At 43.1% G+C, this 15,984-nt stretch overlaps 1 protein-coding gene and 1 pseudogene across 3 annotated transcripts in view; one reads left to right on the top strand and one right to left on the bottom strand.

Annotated features, from left to right (window-relative positions):
* Positions 1 to 471: 471 nt before the first annotated feature.
* Positions 472 to 2,802, top strand: LOC106574455 (adenylate cyclase type 10-like; annotated as a pseudogene).
* LOC106574399 (sodium-driven chloride bicarbonate exchanger) overlaps positions 2,800 to 15,984 on the bottom strand; it is a 51,750-nt gene continuing 38,565 nt past the window's right edge. For 2 of the 3 annotated variants that reach the window (XM_014150253.2, XM_014150255.2), the window contains 12 exons: positions 15,851 to 15,984; positions 13,132 to 13,377; positions 11,110 to 11,215; positions 8,894 to 9,055; positions 8,238 to 8,351; positions 8,003 to 8,164; positions 7,377 to 7,628; positions 6,978 to 7,220; positions 6,596 to 6,718; positions 6,391 to 6,458; positions 5,978 to 6,091; positions 2,800 to 4,990 (listed from right to left, as the gene is read on the bottom strand). In XM_014150253.2, coding sequence (XP_014005728.1) covers positions 4,930 to 4,990; positions 5,978 to 6,091; positions 6,391 to 6,458; positions 6,596 to 6,718; positions 6,978 to 7,220; positions 7,377 to 7,628; positions 8,003 to 8,164; positions 8,238 to 8,351; positions 8,894 to 9,055; positions 11,110 to 11,215; positions 13,132 to 13,377; positions 15,851 to 15,984 — 1,785 coding nt within the window. In that variant the 3' untranslated portion in view covers positions 2,800 to 4,929. Of the gene's footprint in view, positions 4,991 to 5,657; positions 5,696 to 5,977; positions 6,092 to 6,390; positions 6,459 to 6,595; positions 6,719 to 6,977; positions 7,221 to 7,376; positions 7,629 to 8,002; positions 8,165 to 8,237; positions 8,352 to 8,893; positions 9,056 to 11,109; positions 11,216 to 13,131; positions 13,378 to 15,850 lie in introns of all 3 variants that reach the window. The other variant, XM_014150254.2, reaches the window with a different exon arrangement.

Genomic DNA, 15,984 nt, shown 5'->3' with positions numbered 1-15,984 from the left:
ACCCAGACAAGCTCGGTAAACAAGTTTGTTCGGTCAGTGGAAATCTTAAACACAACACGGTTCAGTGTGTTGAGGGTGGAGAGAGGAGAAAGAGACACCATTCAGGAAATATAGATTTTCTGACATTATTTTCTATGTCTTCCATCCTTAAGAGAGGGAGTATACAGCAGGGATCATCAACTAGATTAAGCCGCATTACAATTTCGGACGGTCGGGGTTGCCGGAAACAGACAGTAATTACAAATAATTTGTAGACTGCAAAATGACCGCAAGAAGCCCTAACAGATACAGTATAATGTTTGACTAAAACATAATTTCAAACCTTGCTTATGTTTGTGTACGATCACATTTCTCTCTATAATGAGTGTGAATACCTGGGAAAATCACTTGCCGCTGATTTCCTGGCGTTTTTAGTCTGTCAAACAATAAAACATTTTTTGGCTCCGAAAACTTGGGTGGGCCAAATAAAACCACCCGCAGGACGCCAGTTGGGGAACCCCGGTATACAGTCACCCATACACTCTTCAACATCCCTCTCACTCAGACATACCTCCTTTGTCTCTAGACCATCTTCCCGTGCATCGACTACTTCCAGTAGTGTCAGCTGAGTGCTCTGGACAACCAGTGTAAGATCTATGAAAGGATGCTGTGTGGAACCTGTGTTGAGCTGCCTGACTGCATGGAGGGCCTGATCCTCACCAGCTACTTCATTTTGACTTCCTGCTGTACTCAGGCAAGTTTGATATTGCATCCCTGTGGGACACAATCTCCACGTGACATATCTTAGTTAAGGAACTAATGTATAGTAATTATAAATGCCATTTAATTGGCGCTTTTATCCGAAGTGACTTAGTCATGCGCGCATACATTTTACGTATAGTTGGTCCCGGGAATCGAACCGTCATTGCAAGCTCCATGCTCTACTAACTGAACTACAGACGACCACTACTATACGTTGGGTCTCATGGTGTGTGTTCCACGCTTTGCCTTCCATCCGTTTGAGGAGTGCTACACCTTTGTGGAGGAGACCCAGTCAGACCCTAACCTGGTGGCTGACACGAGTCTGATGATGAACCTCTACTCTGCTCTGGCTCTGTGGTGAGTGCACTGATAGAAATGTTATGGATAGAGCCTACATTATTCTTTTCTCTACATGCCAGAGAGGCATTTCTGTTCTACATAACATATTTCTAGCTGAACGTTCTACAATGTTGTGCCTTTCAAAATGCAGCCCGAAGCTATACTCTAGTCCACCCTACCATCTTGTGTGTGTGTGTCTCCCCATCCCGTTCAGCCTAGGCATGCCCGTCTGTGTGAGTGGGAGAAGGCCTGTTTCTTCTACACCAAGGCCTGTGGAGTGACCCAACAGGCTCCCTCATCCATTCACTCCATCCACGGCGTGGTCATGTTCCTAGAGTGTCAGGTGCTGCTGTTCAGGAAGGCCCTGGTGGAGCACAACGAACACATCAAAGCCATCAACCAGAGCACACAGAAGGTAGCCTAGCGACAGTTAGCCTAGCGACAGTTAGCCTAGCGGTTCAGAGCGTTGGGCCAGAAACCGAAAGGTTGCTGGTTCGAATCCCTGGGTCAACTAGTTGAAAAATCTGCCGATGTGCCCTTGATCAAGGCACTTAACACTAATTGCTCTGGATAAGAGCGCCTGCTAAATGACTAAAATGTATGCATGAACAGGTTCATGCACACGCTCACATTCGGACGTGCCTTCACATGCCCATACCCACACACACAGCTGTGTAAGATGTACCTTCAGAAAAGTCACAGCCATATTATAAATGTTTTCCCTGGAACTGTCCTAACAGCCATAGTGTTTCTTATGCAGCACTTCAGAGTTCAACCGGAAGCACTCGACCAACAAGATGTACGCGACCCGGGTGCTGCACCTCAGAGCTTACATGTACGTGCTGGCGGGCCACGAGGCCCTGGCTAACGCCATCCTCATCAAGGCTATAATGCTGTGTCAGCAGCACGCAAACAAGCTGGAGGAGAGCTGGATCACACAGGATCAGGTACAGTACTGGAGGAAAGGCCTGAGATGACAAACGCGCGCACACACACACAAAATCAGGCAGAAGGAAGTACTGGATGCATGGCATGGGATAGCATGCACAAATGCATGCGGGCAAGAGAGTGCACAGTCTCACACACAATCTCACATACCATATAACGAGTATTCACAGGAGGCTGCTGAGGGGAGGACGGCTCTTAATGACCGGAATGGTGCAAATGGAATGGCTTCAAACACCTGGAAACCAATGTATTTGATACCATTCCACTGATTCCGCTCCAACCATTACCACAAGCCTGTCCTCCCCAATTAAGGTGCTACCAACCTCCTGTGATGTGTATGCAGTCATTACACACACAGAACAGAAACCTCAACCACATGCATTTAAAAAAGACTGCAGTTACACGTCGTACACCATGTAGTACAAGTCAGTGGAGGCTAGTGAGGGACCCAGAGGAGCTGACCCACACCCGCTACATCCCAGTGGGTGTGTGTGGGGGGGGGGGGGCGAGATCTGGGCTGACAACTCCAGCCTGTACCTCACCCCAAAGGAAGAGGACACCCAGCTCCTCAAAGGCCAAGGATAGGGGCCCGGTTCCTTTATTGAGACTGTGGAGAGCACTGTATATGAGGCACGTTATTGGAGCAGATTAAAAGGAGGTAATGTCATTGCCGATTTGAACTGTGATGTCGTTAGGGGTTAATGAGTGTTGGTATCATTTAATCTCGAACCGAAGTTGATGGCCAAGCTATGAACGTTCACCAAATGAAAGGATGTTTCAGTCACTTTATTGTTTCGTACATTTCTCTCCCTTTCTCTCGTATAACAAATCACATTTATAATAGAACAACAAATATCTGAACTGATCATTTTACACAGATGAGTCGATAAACTCTTAAACATAAACTTGTCTTCAGCTATCAATACTACATTTTAAGGCAGATTTCTACAAGTGGCCAAAATTTGATATTGACCCATTATTATTTCTCTAATAAGTAAAGTCCATCACAACACAGTACAATGGGATAGACGTCGACAACATAAAAACCACAAGTTTTCGGTCACCCCAATTCAACGTTTTTAGTAACATATTAGTAACATTTTACACATGAATAAAATATACTATGTATTGAACATCGTTAAGAGTCTTCACTTGATTACATTTTGCCCTTTCTCACAAAGCCATTATTGCATTTCTATCAATTAACCACAACATCCTGCAGAAAGACACTGCTAAGTTTGATTCACCTTTGTGCAGGTGTTTAAATGCAGTTACTGGTAGTTCAGAATCAGAACACAACATCACTTTGTAGGTGTCAAACAAAACTGGAATGCAGGAGAAGATATCACATAACGTAGCGACAGGGTGACTGGAACATTATGCCGGTAAAACACATTTGTATGCCCGTGGAACACACGTACACATACAGTGCCTTCAGAAAGTATTCACACCCCTTGACGTTTCCCATATTTTGTGTTACAAAGTGATATTAAAATTGATTTAATTGTCATTTTTTTGTCTTTGTCAAAGAGCTACACAAAATACTCTGTCAAATTGGAATAAAATTCTAACATCTGTAAAAATGAGGGGAAAAAAACAGTAATATATCTTGATTAGATAAGTATTCAACTCCCTGAGTCAATACGTTTTAGCTTTTCATTTGAATTCATTTGTTAATTTCAAAAAATATAATTCCACTTTGACATTATGGGGTATTGTGTGTAGGCAAATAGACAAATAAAATCTACATTTTATTCATTTTAAATTCAGGCTGTAACAACAAAATGTGGGAAAAGTCAAGCGGTGTAAATACTTTCTGAAGGCACTGCATCTCTACACGGTCATCTAAAGACTTCACAGACAATAAGATCGTTAAAACCAGAGATCCTATAAATTACTACATGATGTTCTTTGTAAGTCTATGGTTAAAACCCTATAGGAATCACATTACCAATAGGTATAGAATGGCAGGGTTATGCTGCTATGCTAACTGGAATGTAATGGTCCGCAATGCCTGAAATATAACCCTAACCTGCCTCCACACTGTAATGGAGAAAGAAATACTATCAACAAATCTTCAGGAAAATGTCAGTGAAAATTTTACAAATGAGCATTCAAGAAAAAAATGTGTACATTTAACACTTTAATTTGATACATACACAGTATACTGTTTTCGTATCATTAAGTGCACAGACCCGATAGTGATGTCAAATTACAAAACAAAACACATTGCTTATTCCATTAACAAGATTTTCATTGTATATTGTAATAGATATTTTTTTAAGGATTACTATGTTGAAAAAATAGAAAAAAACATACAAAATACAAACGATTTCATTAAAAAGTCAAGTTTCTTTAAAAACCATTTGGTTGATACAGATGTAGGATCTTAATTTGATCACCCTGTTGCAGAAATACTTGTAAAACTTGTAGTGTATTTACGGTTTAAAAAGGCTTCTGAAGTTTTGTAATTTTCACCTAAAAATTTCAGACTTGATTTTACCTTATGAAAATATGTTCAGCCCTTACAAAAATGTCCATTAATTATAATTCACACATTTCATGTTACTTCAGGATTATTTTCCTGCTGTAGAAAACTTGCTCAAATTAAGATCCTACATCTGTAATAAATTGACCCACGGGTAGATACACATAATAATATGAATTCCTTGCTTCCTCTGTTGCTGGTATCACCATACATTGACATACATAGAAAATAATCACAGTTAATGTTTGTTGGTTCCTCCATAGGGTAACACTGTTTCTAAAAGATTTACATGAGTTGCACACACACACAGTCTAACATGACGAGAACGTATGGTGCAGCACAGTTCAGAGGTGGTCGAGTGTGGCACGTCAGATGAGTTATTTTCCGCCTCGCGGTGACGATGCCGGTATGGATCACAAACTCGTCTCCCTGTCCAACTTTGAGTCCTTCCTCTTATGTCTTCTCTCGCAACCGCTGGAAAACAAAAGGCTACGTGTCACAAACAGCATTAGAGGAGACACTACATATTCCACTGAACTGACCAGCTGGATGGCATTGTGTATTGGAGCCCTGCATGGCAGAAGTGCCACGCAATCCATTGACTTGGGGTGATATTACCATCATGCATAACCACCCTAAACATGCAGTTGTCCAGAGGCAAACCACACCAGAGCATGCATGTGTGTGTGTGTGTGTGTGTGTGTGTGTGTGTGTGTGTGTGTGTGTGTGTGTGTGTGTGTGTGTGTGTGTGTGTGTGTGTGTGTGTGTGTGTGTGTGTGTATGTGAGCGTGCCACCACCATACGCATGCATTCACATTCCCCAAACCAGTGAGCATGAAACATTCAAAACAAAGAGAGACACCTTGGGACATTTGTTTACAACTCAGTGCCAGCTTTGAGTTTTTTTTTGGTTTTTTTTACACTGTGGATCTTTATGGGTCAAGAGATAACAGGTCGCTCCAGGGTACTTAAGACTGAAGTCCCACACTCAAACTACGGGAACACTTGCACGACAAAGACCATCACGTTCATATTGTCACCTCCACATCATACAATGATAAACTGCACGTTGGTTCTAGAAAACTGCAATGGAGGGACAAGATATGTAACACCATGCCACTGAGGATTGGGAGTCACTTGCCTTTGGGATATGAGCTTCTGAGAGGTTAGGAAGGGGAGCTTATGATGGGAATGGAATGAGAAAGGATAGGAGTCAAGATAGAAGTTAATGAGCATCTATATCTCTACAACGAAGGGAAGGACAAAAATCCACCTTTTGATATCTACATTAATATCCACATGAAATATGTTTTACAGTATTCACACCATGAACAATAGTAAACAGGAAAGTAGTTCATTGGACAGGTAAATGGCTTGCGGCTAATATACAGGTCCAATAAATAGATTAAATGGCATTTTTTGTTGAAAGGTTTGTATTGATTGATTGGTGGACATTACAACCTTTTGGAGCTTGGATCCTTCTTAGAGCTGTCACTGGGACTAATACTATTCCACACGTTCCCGAAGGAGCCTTTTGACATCTCGTCGGAAATGTTCACCGTGGCGGGATCGCTCCTACAACACACAAAACCAAGGATGCTCTGTCAGTCACTGCATGTTTTCATGGTCAAGACATCCTCTGAAATGTGTTGATGATTAGGCCCCGATCTTGAATTAGCTGAAATCATGGTTTCTGATGCTGCCACTAAAAGAAAAGTGTGGTTGTGTCGCGGTATTGGCAGAACAATTGACAGAACTCATGCGCAACATGGCCCTCTATAGTTAGTCACCAAAACTTGTACCGGGGTTTTTTTTTTTTTTAAACTAACCTTTCAGTGCCCACAGTCTCTGGATGTTTTGTTAGTTGGACTTACTTGTAATTTCCTTCCAGTGGCAAAGTGACTATCCCTTCCTCCTCCTCCACTATAATACTGGGCTCCTCCTGGAGAGAGAGAAATTAAGAAAGTGACTGTTAAATCACACACTATTGCACCACAAGCCCAGATGATTGACAGAGTCATCATGTGCCAACATATCTGTATGGCTTCAATATGTTTAAGAGCACCAAGTACTGTATACCTCTTCTTCTCCTTCCTCTAGTTTCTTCTTCTTCCACTCAGGCATCAGGTCGTCCAGCCAGCTCAGCTCCTTCTTGGTGAACATGAAGTCCAGAAGCTTACGGATGAACACCAGAGCCAACACCTAGAGGAGAGAAGGAATTCTCCTTACATTCTCCTCCTGTCAACTAAGTGTGGTGAATGACATCGACACGTACTGTACCTACTGTACGTAAAGCTGAAGGTGAATACCGAATGAAATATGAAAGCTAAATAAATGCCAACTTACTCAGACATGACATCTCTTTCTCAATCTCTCTCGTGCACGCACACAGACCCCCCTCCCCCCCGCAACACGCCCACCCTACCCACCCAAACACAACCCCACCCTCCAAACACATTACCATCATGGGGAAGACGATGGCATAATTTGAGGTCTTGATGACCCACAGCAGGACCAGGCAGCTGAGCTGGATGATGGTGAAGAGGTGAACCTTCCTCAGGGGAACGTGTCTCAGGTAGATGAAGTCTGGCTGGTGCTTGGCCGGCATGCCAAACAGCTTGAGACGGTCAAAGAACTGGATACCTCTCAGTGAGGACGCTCCCATGTACAAGAACACTCCATACAGTACAGGCATGGGGATAAACTGGAAACAGACAGACAGCGCTCCATTTAGTCTTCAACAGTTATGTATGCGTGTGACTATGCTCATGCACGTGCGCTTGTGTGCGTGACTGCTAAAGTGTGCGTGTTGTAATTGATCTCATGTATATCTGAGGTCTTGACCTCGGACCTCCCTCACCTTGAGGACAGAGGTCATGAACACGGAGCAGCCCATGAGTAGGAAGATCATGAGGCCGGTGAAGCGCTGCTCTCTGATCCCCAGGAACTTGGGCTGTTCCCCGGGGGCCGAGCACTCGGACTCCAGCTTCAGGCTGTTGACGTGGGAGATGGAGAGCACGGTGGCTGCCACGAACCAGGGCAGGCCCATCACAGAACACACCCCCAGCATCACCCCCACCACAAACAGGTCCAGGTGGTAGCCACAGCCCTTCTGTTGATGGGAACCAGAGATATGGGGTTATAGCATCCATACAGCAGAGATACAGGCAGTATACATAGTCTATAATACATTAACAACAAGGAGATATACTGTATACTGTTCAGATCTTTAGTTATGGAGAAATGAGGAACAGTATGCAAGGCTTTAGTTTAAATGGCAGCCATAGCCAAATGGAACAGAAATTAACTAGTCTCCAAAAAATGTTTGGTCAAAACCCCCAAATAGCTTTTAGGGCTTTGACTGTTAATTATATTGTAATAATGATCTGTTACATTTTCAATTTCACACTTTAGCTGTGATCATTTTTACCATCATATAGCACTAAAAGCTGACACAGTAAAATGACTTCAAATGGCAGCCATTACCTTCAGTTTGTGCTCCTTCCTGTTGATGATAACAGCAGTGATCTGTTGGTCCATGAAGATGAGGATGGTGCAGAGCAGCGCAGGGAGGACCGCGATTATAGTGGTCCACCACGGGTTGCGTCCTATTGGGTTCACTATCCAACCACGGTCGTCTCTGGTTGGCTGTGGGAGGGAGTGAACATGATCATGATCCGTGTGTGTGTCTGTGTGTGTGTGTGTGTGTGTGTGTACTCACCTTGAACTTGTTGGGGACCTGCAGTTTGGGTGAGGGGATTCCCAGGGCGTAGTCCACTAAGACCATGGTGAGGATGGTGATGAAGACGGCAAAGTCACTGATCTGGGCCCTCACCTGAAGAGCAAGAGATACTCACAGTCAAACTAGGAACTGAGCTCATGGTGAATCTCCTAGTGCTCAGTGTCATTTGAATACAAGTGAATTGTCAGCAACTTCTTCACTTGTCTGCTTGGCGGCACGGTGTATCACATCCATCTTGTTCAGGTCGTTGTTGTAAAAGACAATGTGTTCTCAATGACTTACCTGGTTAAATAAAGGCAAATAATCATAATCATAATAATAATAATAATGATAATAAAGTGCAATAAGTGTAGGATCTCAGATGCCACAAGGGGGCATCAGTCTACCGGAAAATCCATTCTTACTCCTGCAGCACACAACAGCCCTCATTGCCATATGATTGAAACAGAATGGGTAGATTATCATATTATTTCACACAATGAGGCACCAGTAGGCGGTTGAACACTGATACATCCACCAAAGTCTGAGAGATTAAGGGACAAGCATCAATCAATCAAATATCATTGAAATCCCTGCACGTGGCTACCGGTCCACATCCCTTGCAATCAGGAAGCATGAGGTGTAGATGGACGTGCCTTGGTGGGGAAGTAGCGGCTGGTCTTGAACTCCTTGAGGAAAGCGGACATGAAGACAGTAGAGAAGAAGAGGACCACGGACCAGAAGAGGACGTCAGGAATGTAGGGTCCGTGGGGGCTACAGGCACTGCCCTCAAACTCCCCCCGGAACACAAAGCACTCCTACAACAGGAAGATACAGAGAGAGAGAGACCTGAGTGGAACCCCATATATTTCCTATGAAGTTAAACAGGATAGACTGGCCATCTTGCCTATTACATACTAAAACTACATACTGTGTACTAACAGTACTTACATACAATTTAGAACGTGCTGTTTAGTAAAAATGTAGGCTATTCAGTAAGCAACAAATATAAACATAGTACTCATCCATTCTGAGAAGACATCATCTAATGCACAATCACACTTGTTCCCCACTATTTGCTTATTTTTGAAGAGCGCATCACCTATTCTGATTATCAGCTGCTGTCAAACACACGTGGGTGTGAAAAGACGATTCTCTTCCTCAATAGTGTTCCAGCAAATTCTGTGCAGCGAACTGAGTATGACATCCTGGCATTTAAAGCATACACATTTTATTTCACATTTCACATACAATAAAACTTTTTTTTTTCGCATACCCAAAAAGCCTGCTATTTAGAAAGCAAGTATGGGTATTTGGACACGGCCACTGTAAGGCATGAGTTACCTAGATAGGAAAGATAATAAGACCCAGTCGAAGTTAGCCTCTGGTCCCAGATCTGTTTGCACTTTTCATAGCCAACTAACTCATACTGTATGGTTGCCACAACCATGGGCTTTACATACTTAACAGATCTGTAACCAGGCTATTTGGAAATGCATTGGCACACTCAACGTTAGATAAAATGTTTGTACATATAATCTGTAGTACTCTACCACTGACATTTCATATGAATGGCTCCACTATAAATATATTTCATGTCCTCTATGCACTGATTTGGACAGAATCAAAGGGCATGAGTGACTGGCCAATGCTGAACCATGTCTGTGTGAACCCAGTCATTCATACATGCATGCATGCACTTTGGATTGCAGTCACATAGTGTGTGTGTGTGCGTGTGTGTGTGTGTGTGTGTGTGTGTGTGTGTGTGTGTGTGTGTGTGTGTGTGTGTGTGTGTGTGTGTGTGTGTGTGTGTGTGTGTGTGTGTGTGTGTGCGTGCGTGCGTGCGTGCGTGCGTGCGTGCGTGCGTGCGTGCGTGCGTGCGTGCGTGCGTGCGTGCGTGCGTGCGTGCGTGCGTGCGTGTGTGCGTGCGTGTGTGCGTGACTGGCTTCATGCAGGTATGCATATAGTATGTGCATGCATGTGTGTGTGCATACGTGGGAGTGAGATTGACACACTAAGCCTTCAGAAGTGTGACAGAGTCACAGTGAATACTAAAAGAATGCTCTATGGTGACCGTGCGTGGATAAATCCTGTTGAAATCCTGCCTACATGTCTTTAATCCTGTCACACTGTTCTGTTCCCTCTGGGGAAACACATTGTACTACCAAGAGACAATGTCTATCCCTATAGCCTCACACCCCTCTCCAGGGGATGGCTATTTCACCATGAAAAATACACTATATTTATACAATATAATATTTGTAGCAATTTGCTGATGAGTGATGTTTTAGAAGTAAATGAGTAGGGAGTGTTAGTTAAATTTTTTTATTTATGTAACCTTTATTTAACTAGGCAAGTCAGTTAAGAACAAATTCTTATTTACAATGACGGCCTAACAAAAGGTAAAAGGCCTCCTGCGGGGACGGGGGCCGGGATTAAAAATAAAAAATAAAATATAGGACAGAACACACATCCCGACAAGAGAGACACCACAACACTACATGGAGACCTAGGTCAACAACATAGCATGGCAGAAACACATGACAACACAGCATGGTAGCAACACAACATGACAACAACATGGTAGCAACACAACATGGTACAAACATTATTGGGCACAGACAACAGCACAAAGGGCAAGAAGGTAGAGACAACAATCATGTCTCAATATTACTTCAGGGGGTGGTTATTGGTCAATAGTACCCCGTATTGCCTGACCCTGCACTATAATACTACTGACCTCTAGAAGTTCATGTGATGATTGCACAGTGCGGCTGGTGCTCCGCTACAGAAGGAGGTAGGTCCTTACAGATCATGGCTTCATCCCCCTGAACCCAAGATCAGGGCTTTTAGGCTTCAAACCCCTCTTTACCTTGACCTCCATGCTGGTCCAGTTGACCTCTGATGCAGTGATGTTCCTGTCCTCCCAGTACCTCAGAGTGGAGTTGCTGGGATCCTTTGGCTCTACACACGCACACCTGCCATATGCACAACACACATATGCATGGGTACACACACACACACACACACACACACACACACACACACACACACACATAAACAGTCACACAAAAGCCCGCAGACACACACATGCACAAGTACACACACACGTGCACGAGTAAACACACACAGACTCGTCATGTTCCAGCCTTAGTCTAAACATGTCAACACATTTGTGTTCTCTACTATATGAGTTGTTCCACCTCAAAAAGCACAAGAAAGAGGATTTGGATTGTTCTGAAATCCTTTCTGTAGTTAGAAACAGATAAGATTAGCGTTCCTGAAATATTATTTTGTTGAAATATAATTAGATTTCTGAGAAATTAAAGGATTGCACCCAAATTGGCCATTTTAATTTCTAGGATTTATATGAGCAAAAGCAATTGGTTGTCTACCTAAAGTAGCAAAGAAAATGTTGTGATCCATTTAATTAACACAAGAGACCAACAAAATGGATAAAAGGGTGTGGTGACAGTAGCAGGAACAGCGGCAACACCTGGTACTTTCACACTAATTTATGATACAGAATACAAGTGACTTCAATGGCTAATTTCTCTGAACAGGGGGGGGGGACATCACCAGATTCACAGGGAATACATTACAAAGGATGAAGAAGCAATACTCCAAGCAGCAGCTCCGTACTACGTGCCAGACATAAAGAACTGATACTGTATACTGGTTGTTACGGTGGGTTTGGTGTGGGATGTGGGGGTTCAGTGGGTGGCTTTCATTGGATTCCTCAAGTCTTAAGTCTCATTGTTATGAAGAATTATGGTCCAAATCGGATGTTAGGTACTATATTTATTTAAGATTATATGAATCCTATGAATTAAAAAACAGCCAATTTGGGTGACATCAATTTAATTTCTCAGAGATCAAATTATATTCCAACAAAATAATGTTTCAGGAATCCTAATCTTATCTGTTTCTAACTACAGAAACAATTTCAGAACAATCTGAGATGGCGGGTGACATGGCTTGACAAAATTTCATGGATTGACCCATAAGGATTAATGTCGATGACTTCACCAATGTACGGAAAACATTAACTTGACCGTACATTACATCGACTTGGAACGATTACATAATGTATTAATGTACGTCCCTGGGTTTACACATGGGATTATTCAGCATAGTGCAATAATCTTGGAGCATTACCAAAAAACTGGATAAACTGCCCATATTGCTCATCTGTGCTTTGATGATGTCGCTAGCTAACACTAAAACTATGTGTACAGGACTCTGCTATACTGTCTGTGTTTTGGCCACAAAAAAACAGTTTTCCACCTGCAGTATTGTAAGTGGAGTACTACTTACACTTAAGAATACTACTTAAACAAAGAGGTCAAATTTACTCCTATCACTACTAGTTCCACTTAAGAGTAGTGGTAGTTAGTGGAGTACTGGTTCCATTAATGAGTACACTCTTAGAAAAAAGGGTTCCAAAAGGGTTCTTTAGCTGTCCCCATAGGAGAACCCTTTTTGGTTCCAGGTAGGGTCCTGTACACATAGTTTTAGTGTTAGCTAGCTACATCTTCAAAGCACTCTGTGGAAAGGGTTCTACATGGAACCCAAAATAGTTCTACCTGGAAACAACAGGGTTCAACCTGGAACGAAAAAGGGTTCTTCAAAGGGTTCTCCCGTGGGGACACCCGAAGAACCCTTTTAGGTTCTAGATAGCACCTTTTTCTGTAAGAGTATACTACAGGTTAAGAGTACTAGTTTAATTTGTTGGCAGTTAATGGAGTACTACTTCCCCCTATGAGTACTACAGTTGAGTTTACTAGTTGCACTTAGAAGTACTGGTAGTTAGAGGAATACTAGTTCCACTTATGACTATTTGATCCACTCACGAGTATTAGTTCCACTAACTAATATTATTTCCATGACTTACGAGTACTGGGTGAGTTTCTGCAGGTTGTTGTTCATGTTGATGGGGTAGTGTTCCCCCAGGTGGATGAGTTTCTCCAGGGCCTCGTAGATGAAGATGATGCAGATGAGCGAGGCGAAGGCCTCCTCTGTGAAGCGGGTGATGTAACAGACTAGAGAGCTAGCGTCTGTAGCCACCAGAACCAGGCAGAGGAACGCCGTCCACAGGCCGATACAGGCCCTCAGGGAGAGGTAGGACAGGTCATAGTCCCTGTGGACAAAAACACACACACACGTGTAACTGGTGGGATGCGAACCCCCATCTCCCACTCGGAAGACCAACGTCTTAACCATTAGACCAAAAGGACATTCCTTCTTGGGCCGAGGTTGTCACCGATTTTCAAACGAGCGCACACATACACGGACACACACACCGCATGTGCACACACACACAATAAGTGACTGCAATGCAAAGTGCGAGCGTGCATGAATGACTTGGTTCAGAGAGACATGATTCAGCATGAGCCAGTCACTCATGCACGCACATTGAGTCTGTCCAAATCTTTGCATAGTGGAAATGGAGTCACTAACATTAAATATATTTATAGTGGAGCCGTCAATATAAAATGTCAGTGGTACAGTACCACAGACATTGTACTTAACATTATCTGCCAATATATTTCCAATTAGCCTGGTCCCAGATCTGTTCACATATATACAGTTGAAGTCGGAAGTTTACATACACCTTAGCCAAATACATTTAAACTCAGTTTTTCACAATTCCTAACATTTAATCAGAGTAAAAACTCCCTGTGTTAGGTCAGTTAGGATCACCACTTATTTGAGTATTTGATAGCATTGCCTTTAAATTGTTTAACTTGGGTCAAACGTTTCGGGTAGCCTTCCACAAGCTTCCCACAATAAGTTGGGTGAATTTTGGCCCATTCCTCCTGACAAAGCTGGTGTAACTGAGTCAGGATTGTAGGCCTCCGTGATCGCACACGCTTTTTCAGTTCTGCCCACAAATTGTCTATAGGACTGAAGTCAGGGCTTTGTGATGGCCCCTCCAATACCTTAACTTTGTTGTCCTTAAGCCATTTTGCCACAACTTTGGAAGTATGCTTGGGGTCATTGTCCATTTGGAAGACCCATTTGCGACCAAGCTTTAACTTCCTGATTGATGTCTTGAGATGTTGCTTCAATATATCCACGCAATTTTCCTGCCTCATGATGCCATCTATTTTGTGAAGTGCACCAGTCCCTCCTGCAGCAAAGCACCCCCACAACATGATGCTGCCACCCCCGTGCTTCACGGTTGGGATGGTGTTCTTCGGGTTGCAAGCCTCCCCCTTTTTCCTCCAAACATAACGATGGTCATTATGGCCAAACAGTTCCATTTTCGCTTCATCAGACCAGAGGACATTTCTCCAAAAAGTATGATATTTGTCCCCATGTGCAGTTGCAAACCGTAGTCTGGCTTTTTTATGGCGGTTTTGGAGCAGTGGCTTCTTCCATGCTGAGCAGCCTTTAAGGTTAAGTCGATATAGGACTCGTTTTACTGTGGAAATAGATACATTTGTACCCGTTTCCTCCAGCATCATCACAAGGTCCTTTGCTGTTGTTCTGAGATTGATTTGCACTTTTCACACCAAAGTGCGTTCATCTCTAGGAGACAGAACGCGTCTCCTTCCTGAGCGGTATGACGGCTGCGTGGTCCCATGGTGTTTATACTTGCATACTATTGTTTGTACAGATGAACGTGGTACCTTCAGGCATTTGGAAATTGCTCCCAAGGATGAACCAGACTTGTGGAGGTCTACAATTGTTTTTCTGAGGTCTTGGATGATTTCTTTTGATTTTCCCATGATGTCAAGCAAAGAGGCACTGAGTTTGAAGGTAGGCCTTGAAATACATCCACAGGTATACCTCCAATTGACTCAAATGATGTCAATTAGCCTATCAGAAGCTTCTAAAGCCATGACATAATTTTCTGGAATTTTCAAAGCTGTTTAAAGGCACAGTCAACTTGGTGTACGTAAACTGGAATTGTGATACAGTGAATAATAAGTGAAATAATCTGTCTGTAAACAATTGTTGGAAAAATGACTTGTGTCATGCACAAAGTAGATGTCCTAACCGACTTGCCAAAACTATAGTTTGTTAACAAGAAATGTGTGGAGTGATTGAAAAACAAGTTAATGACTCCAACCTATGTAAACTTCCGACTTCAACTGTGTGTGTGTGCGCACACACACACACACACACACACACACACACACACACACACACACACACACACACACACACACACACACACACACACACAAAAAGGAGAGAATGTAGATAGTAGTTGAGATATTAATCAAACAACACATCAACACATTGAAAAACAAGTTTTAATGACTCCAACCTAAGTGTATGTAAACTTCCAACTTCAACTGTAGCCATAGTTATAGTCCCTGTGGACAAACACACACGTGTAACTGGTGGGATGCGAACCCTCATCTCCCACTCGGAAGACCAACGTCTTAACTATAAGACCAAAAGGACATTTCTTCTTGGGCCGAGGTTGTCATCGATTTTCACACGAGCGACACACACACGGACACACACGGACACAGCCTTAGAAAAACCCATATACTTAAAGTCTTCCTGAATGCCAGGAACAATGTACTGTAGCCATGTCACAGTGAAGAGAGCAGCTAAGACAATGTGACAATGTATCTGAAATGGGGCAAACTCACTTGCAGAATTTGAAGAGAATCTTCTCAAAGACTAGAACAGGGCCTGTGCTGCCTAGGATAGTGAGAGGCTGCCCAGCGAACAGGGAGTAGGCTATCCCCGTCATGGAGGCTCCGAACAGGGACTCAATTGCACT

This window comes from Salmo salar, chromosome ssa16 (assembly GCF_905237065.1).
Source record: "Salmo salar chromosome ssa16, Ssal_v3.1, whole genome shotgun sequence".
Lineage (NCBI taxonomy): Eukaryota > Metazoa > Chordata > Actinopteri > Salmoniformes > Salmonidae > Salmo > Salmo salar.
This window is presented reverse-complemented; position numbering and strand designations above follow the sequence as displayed.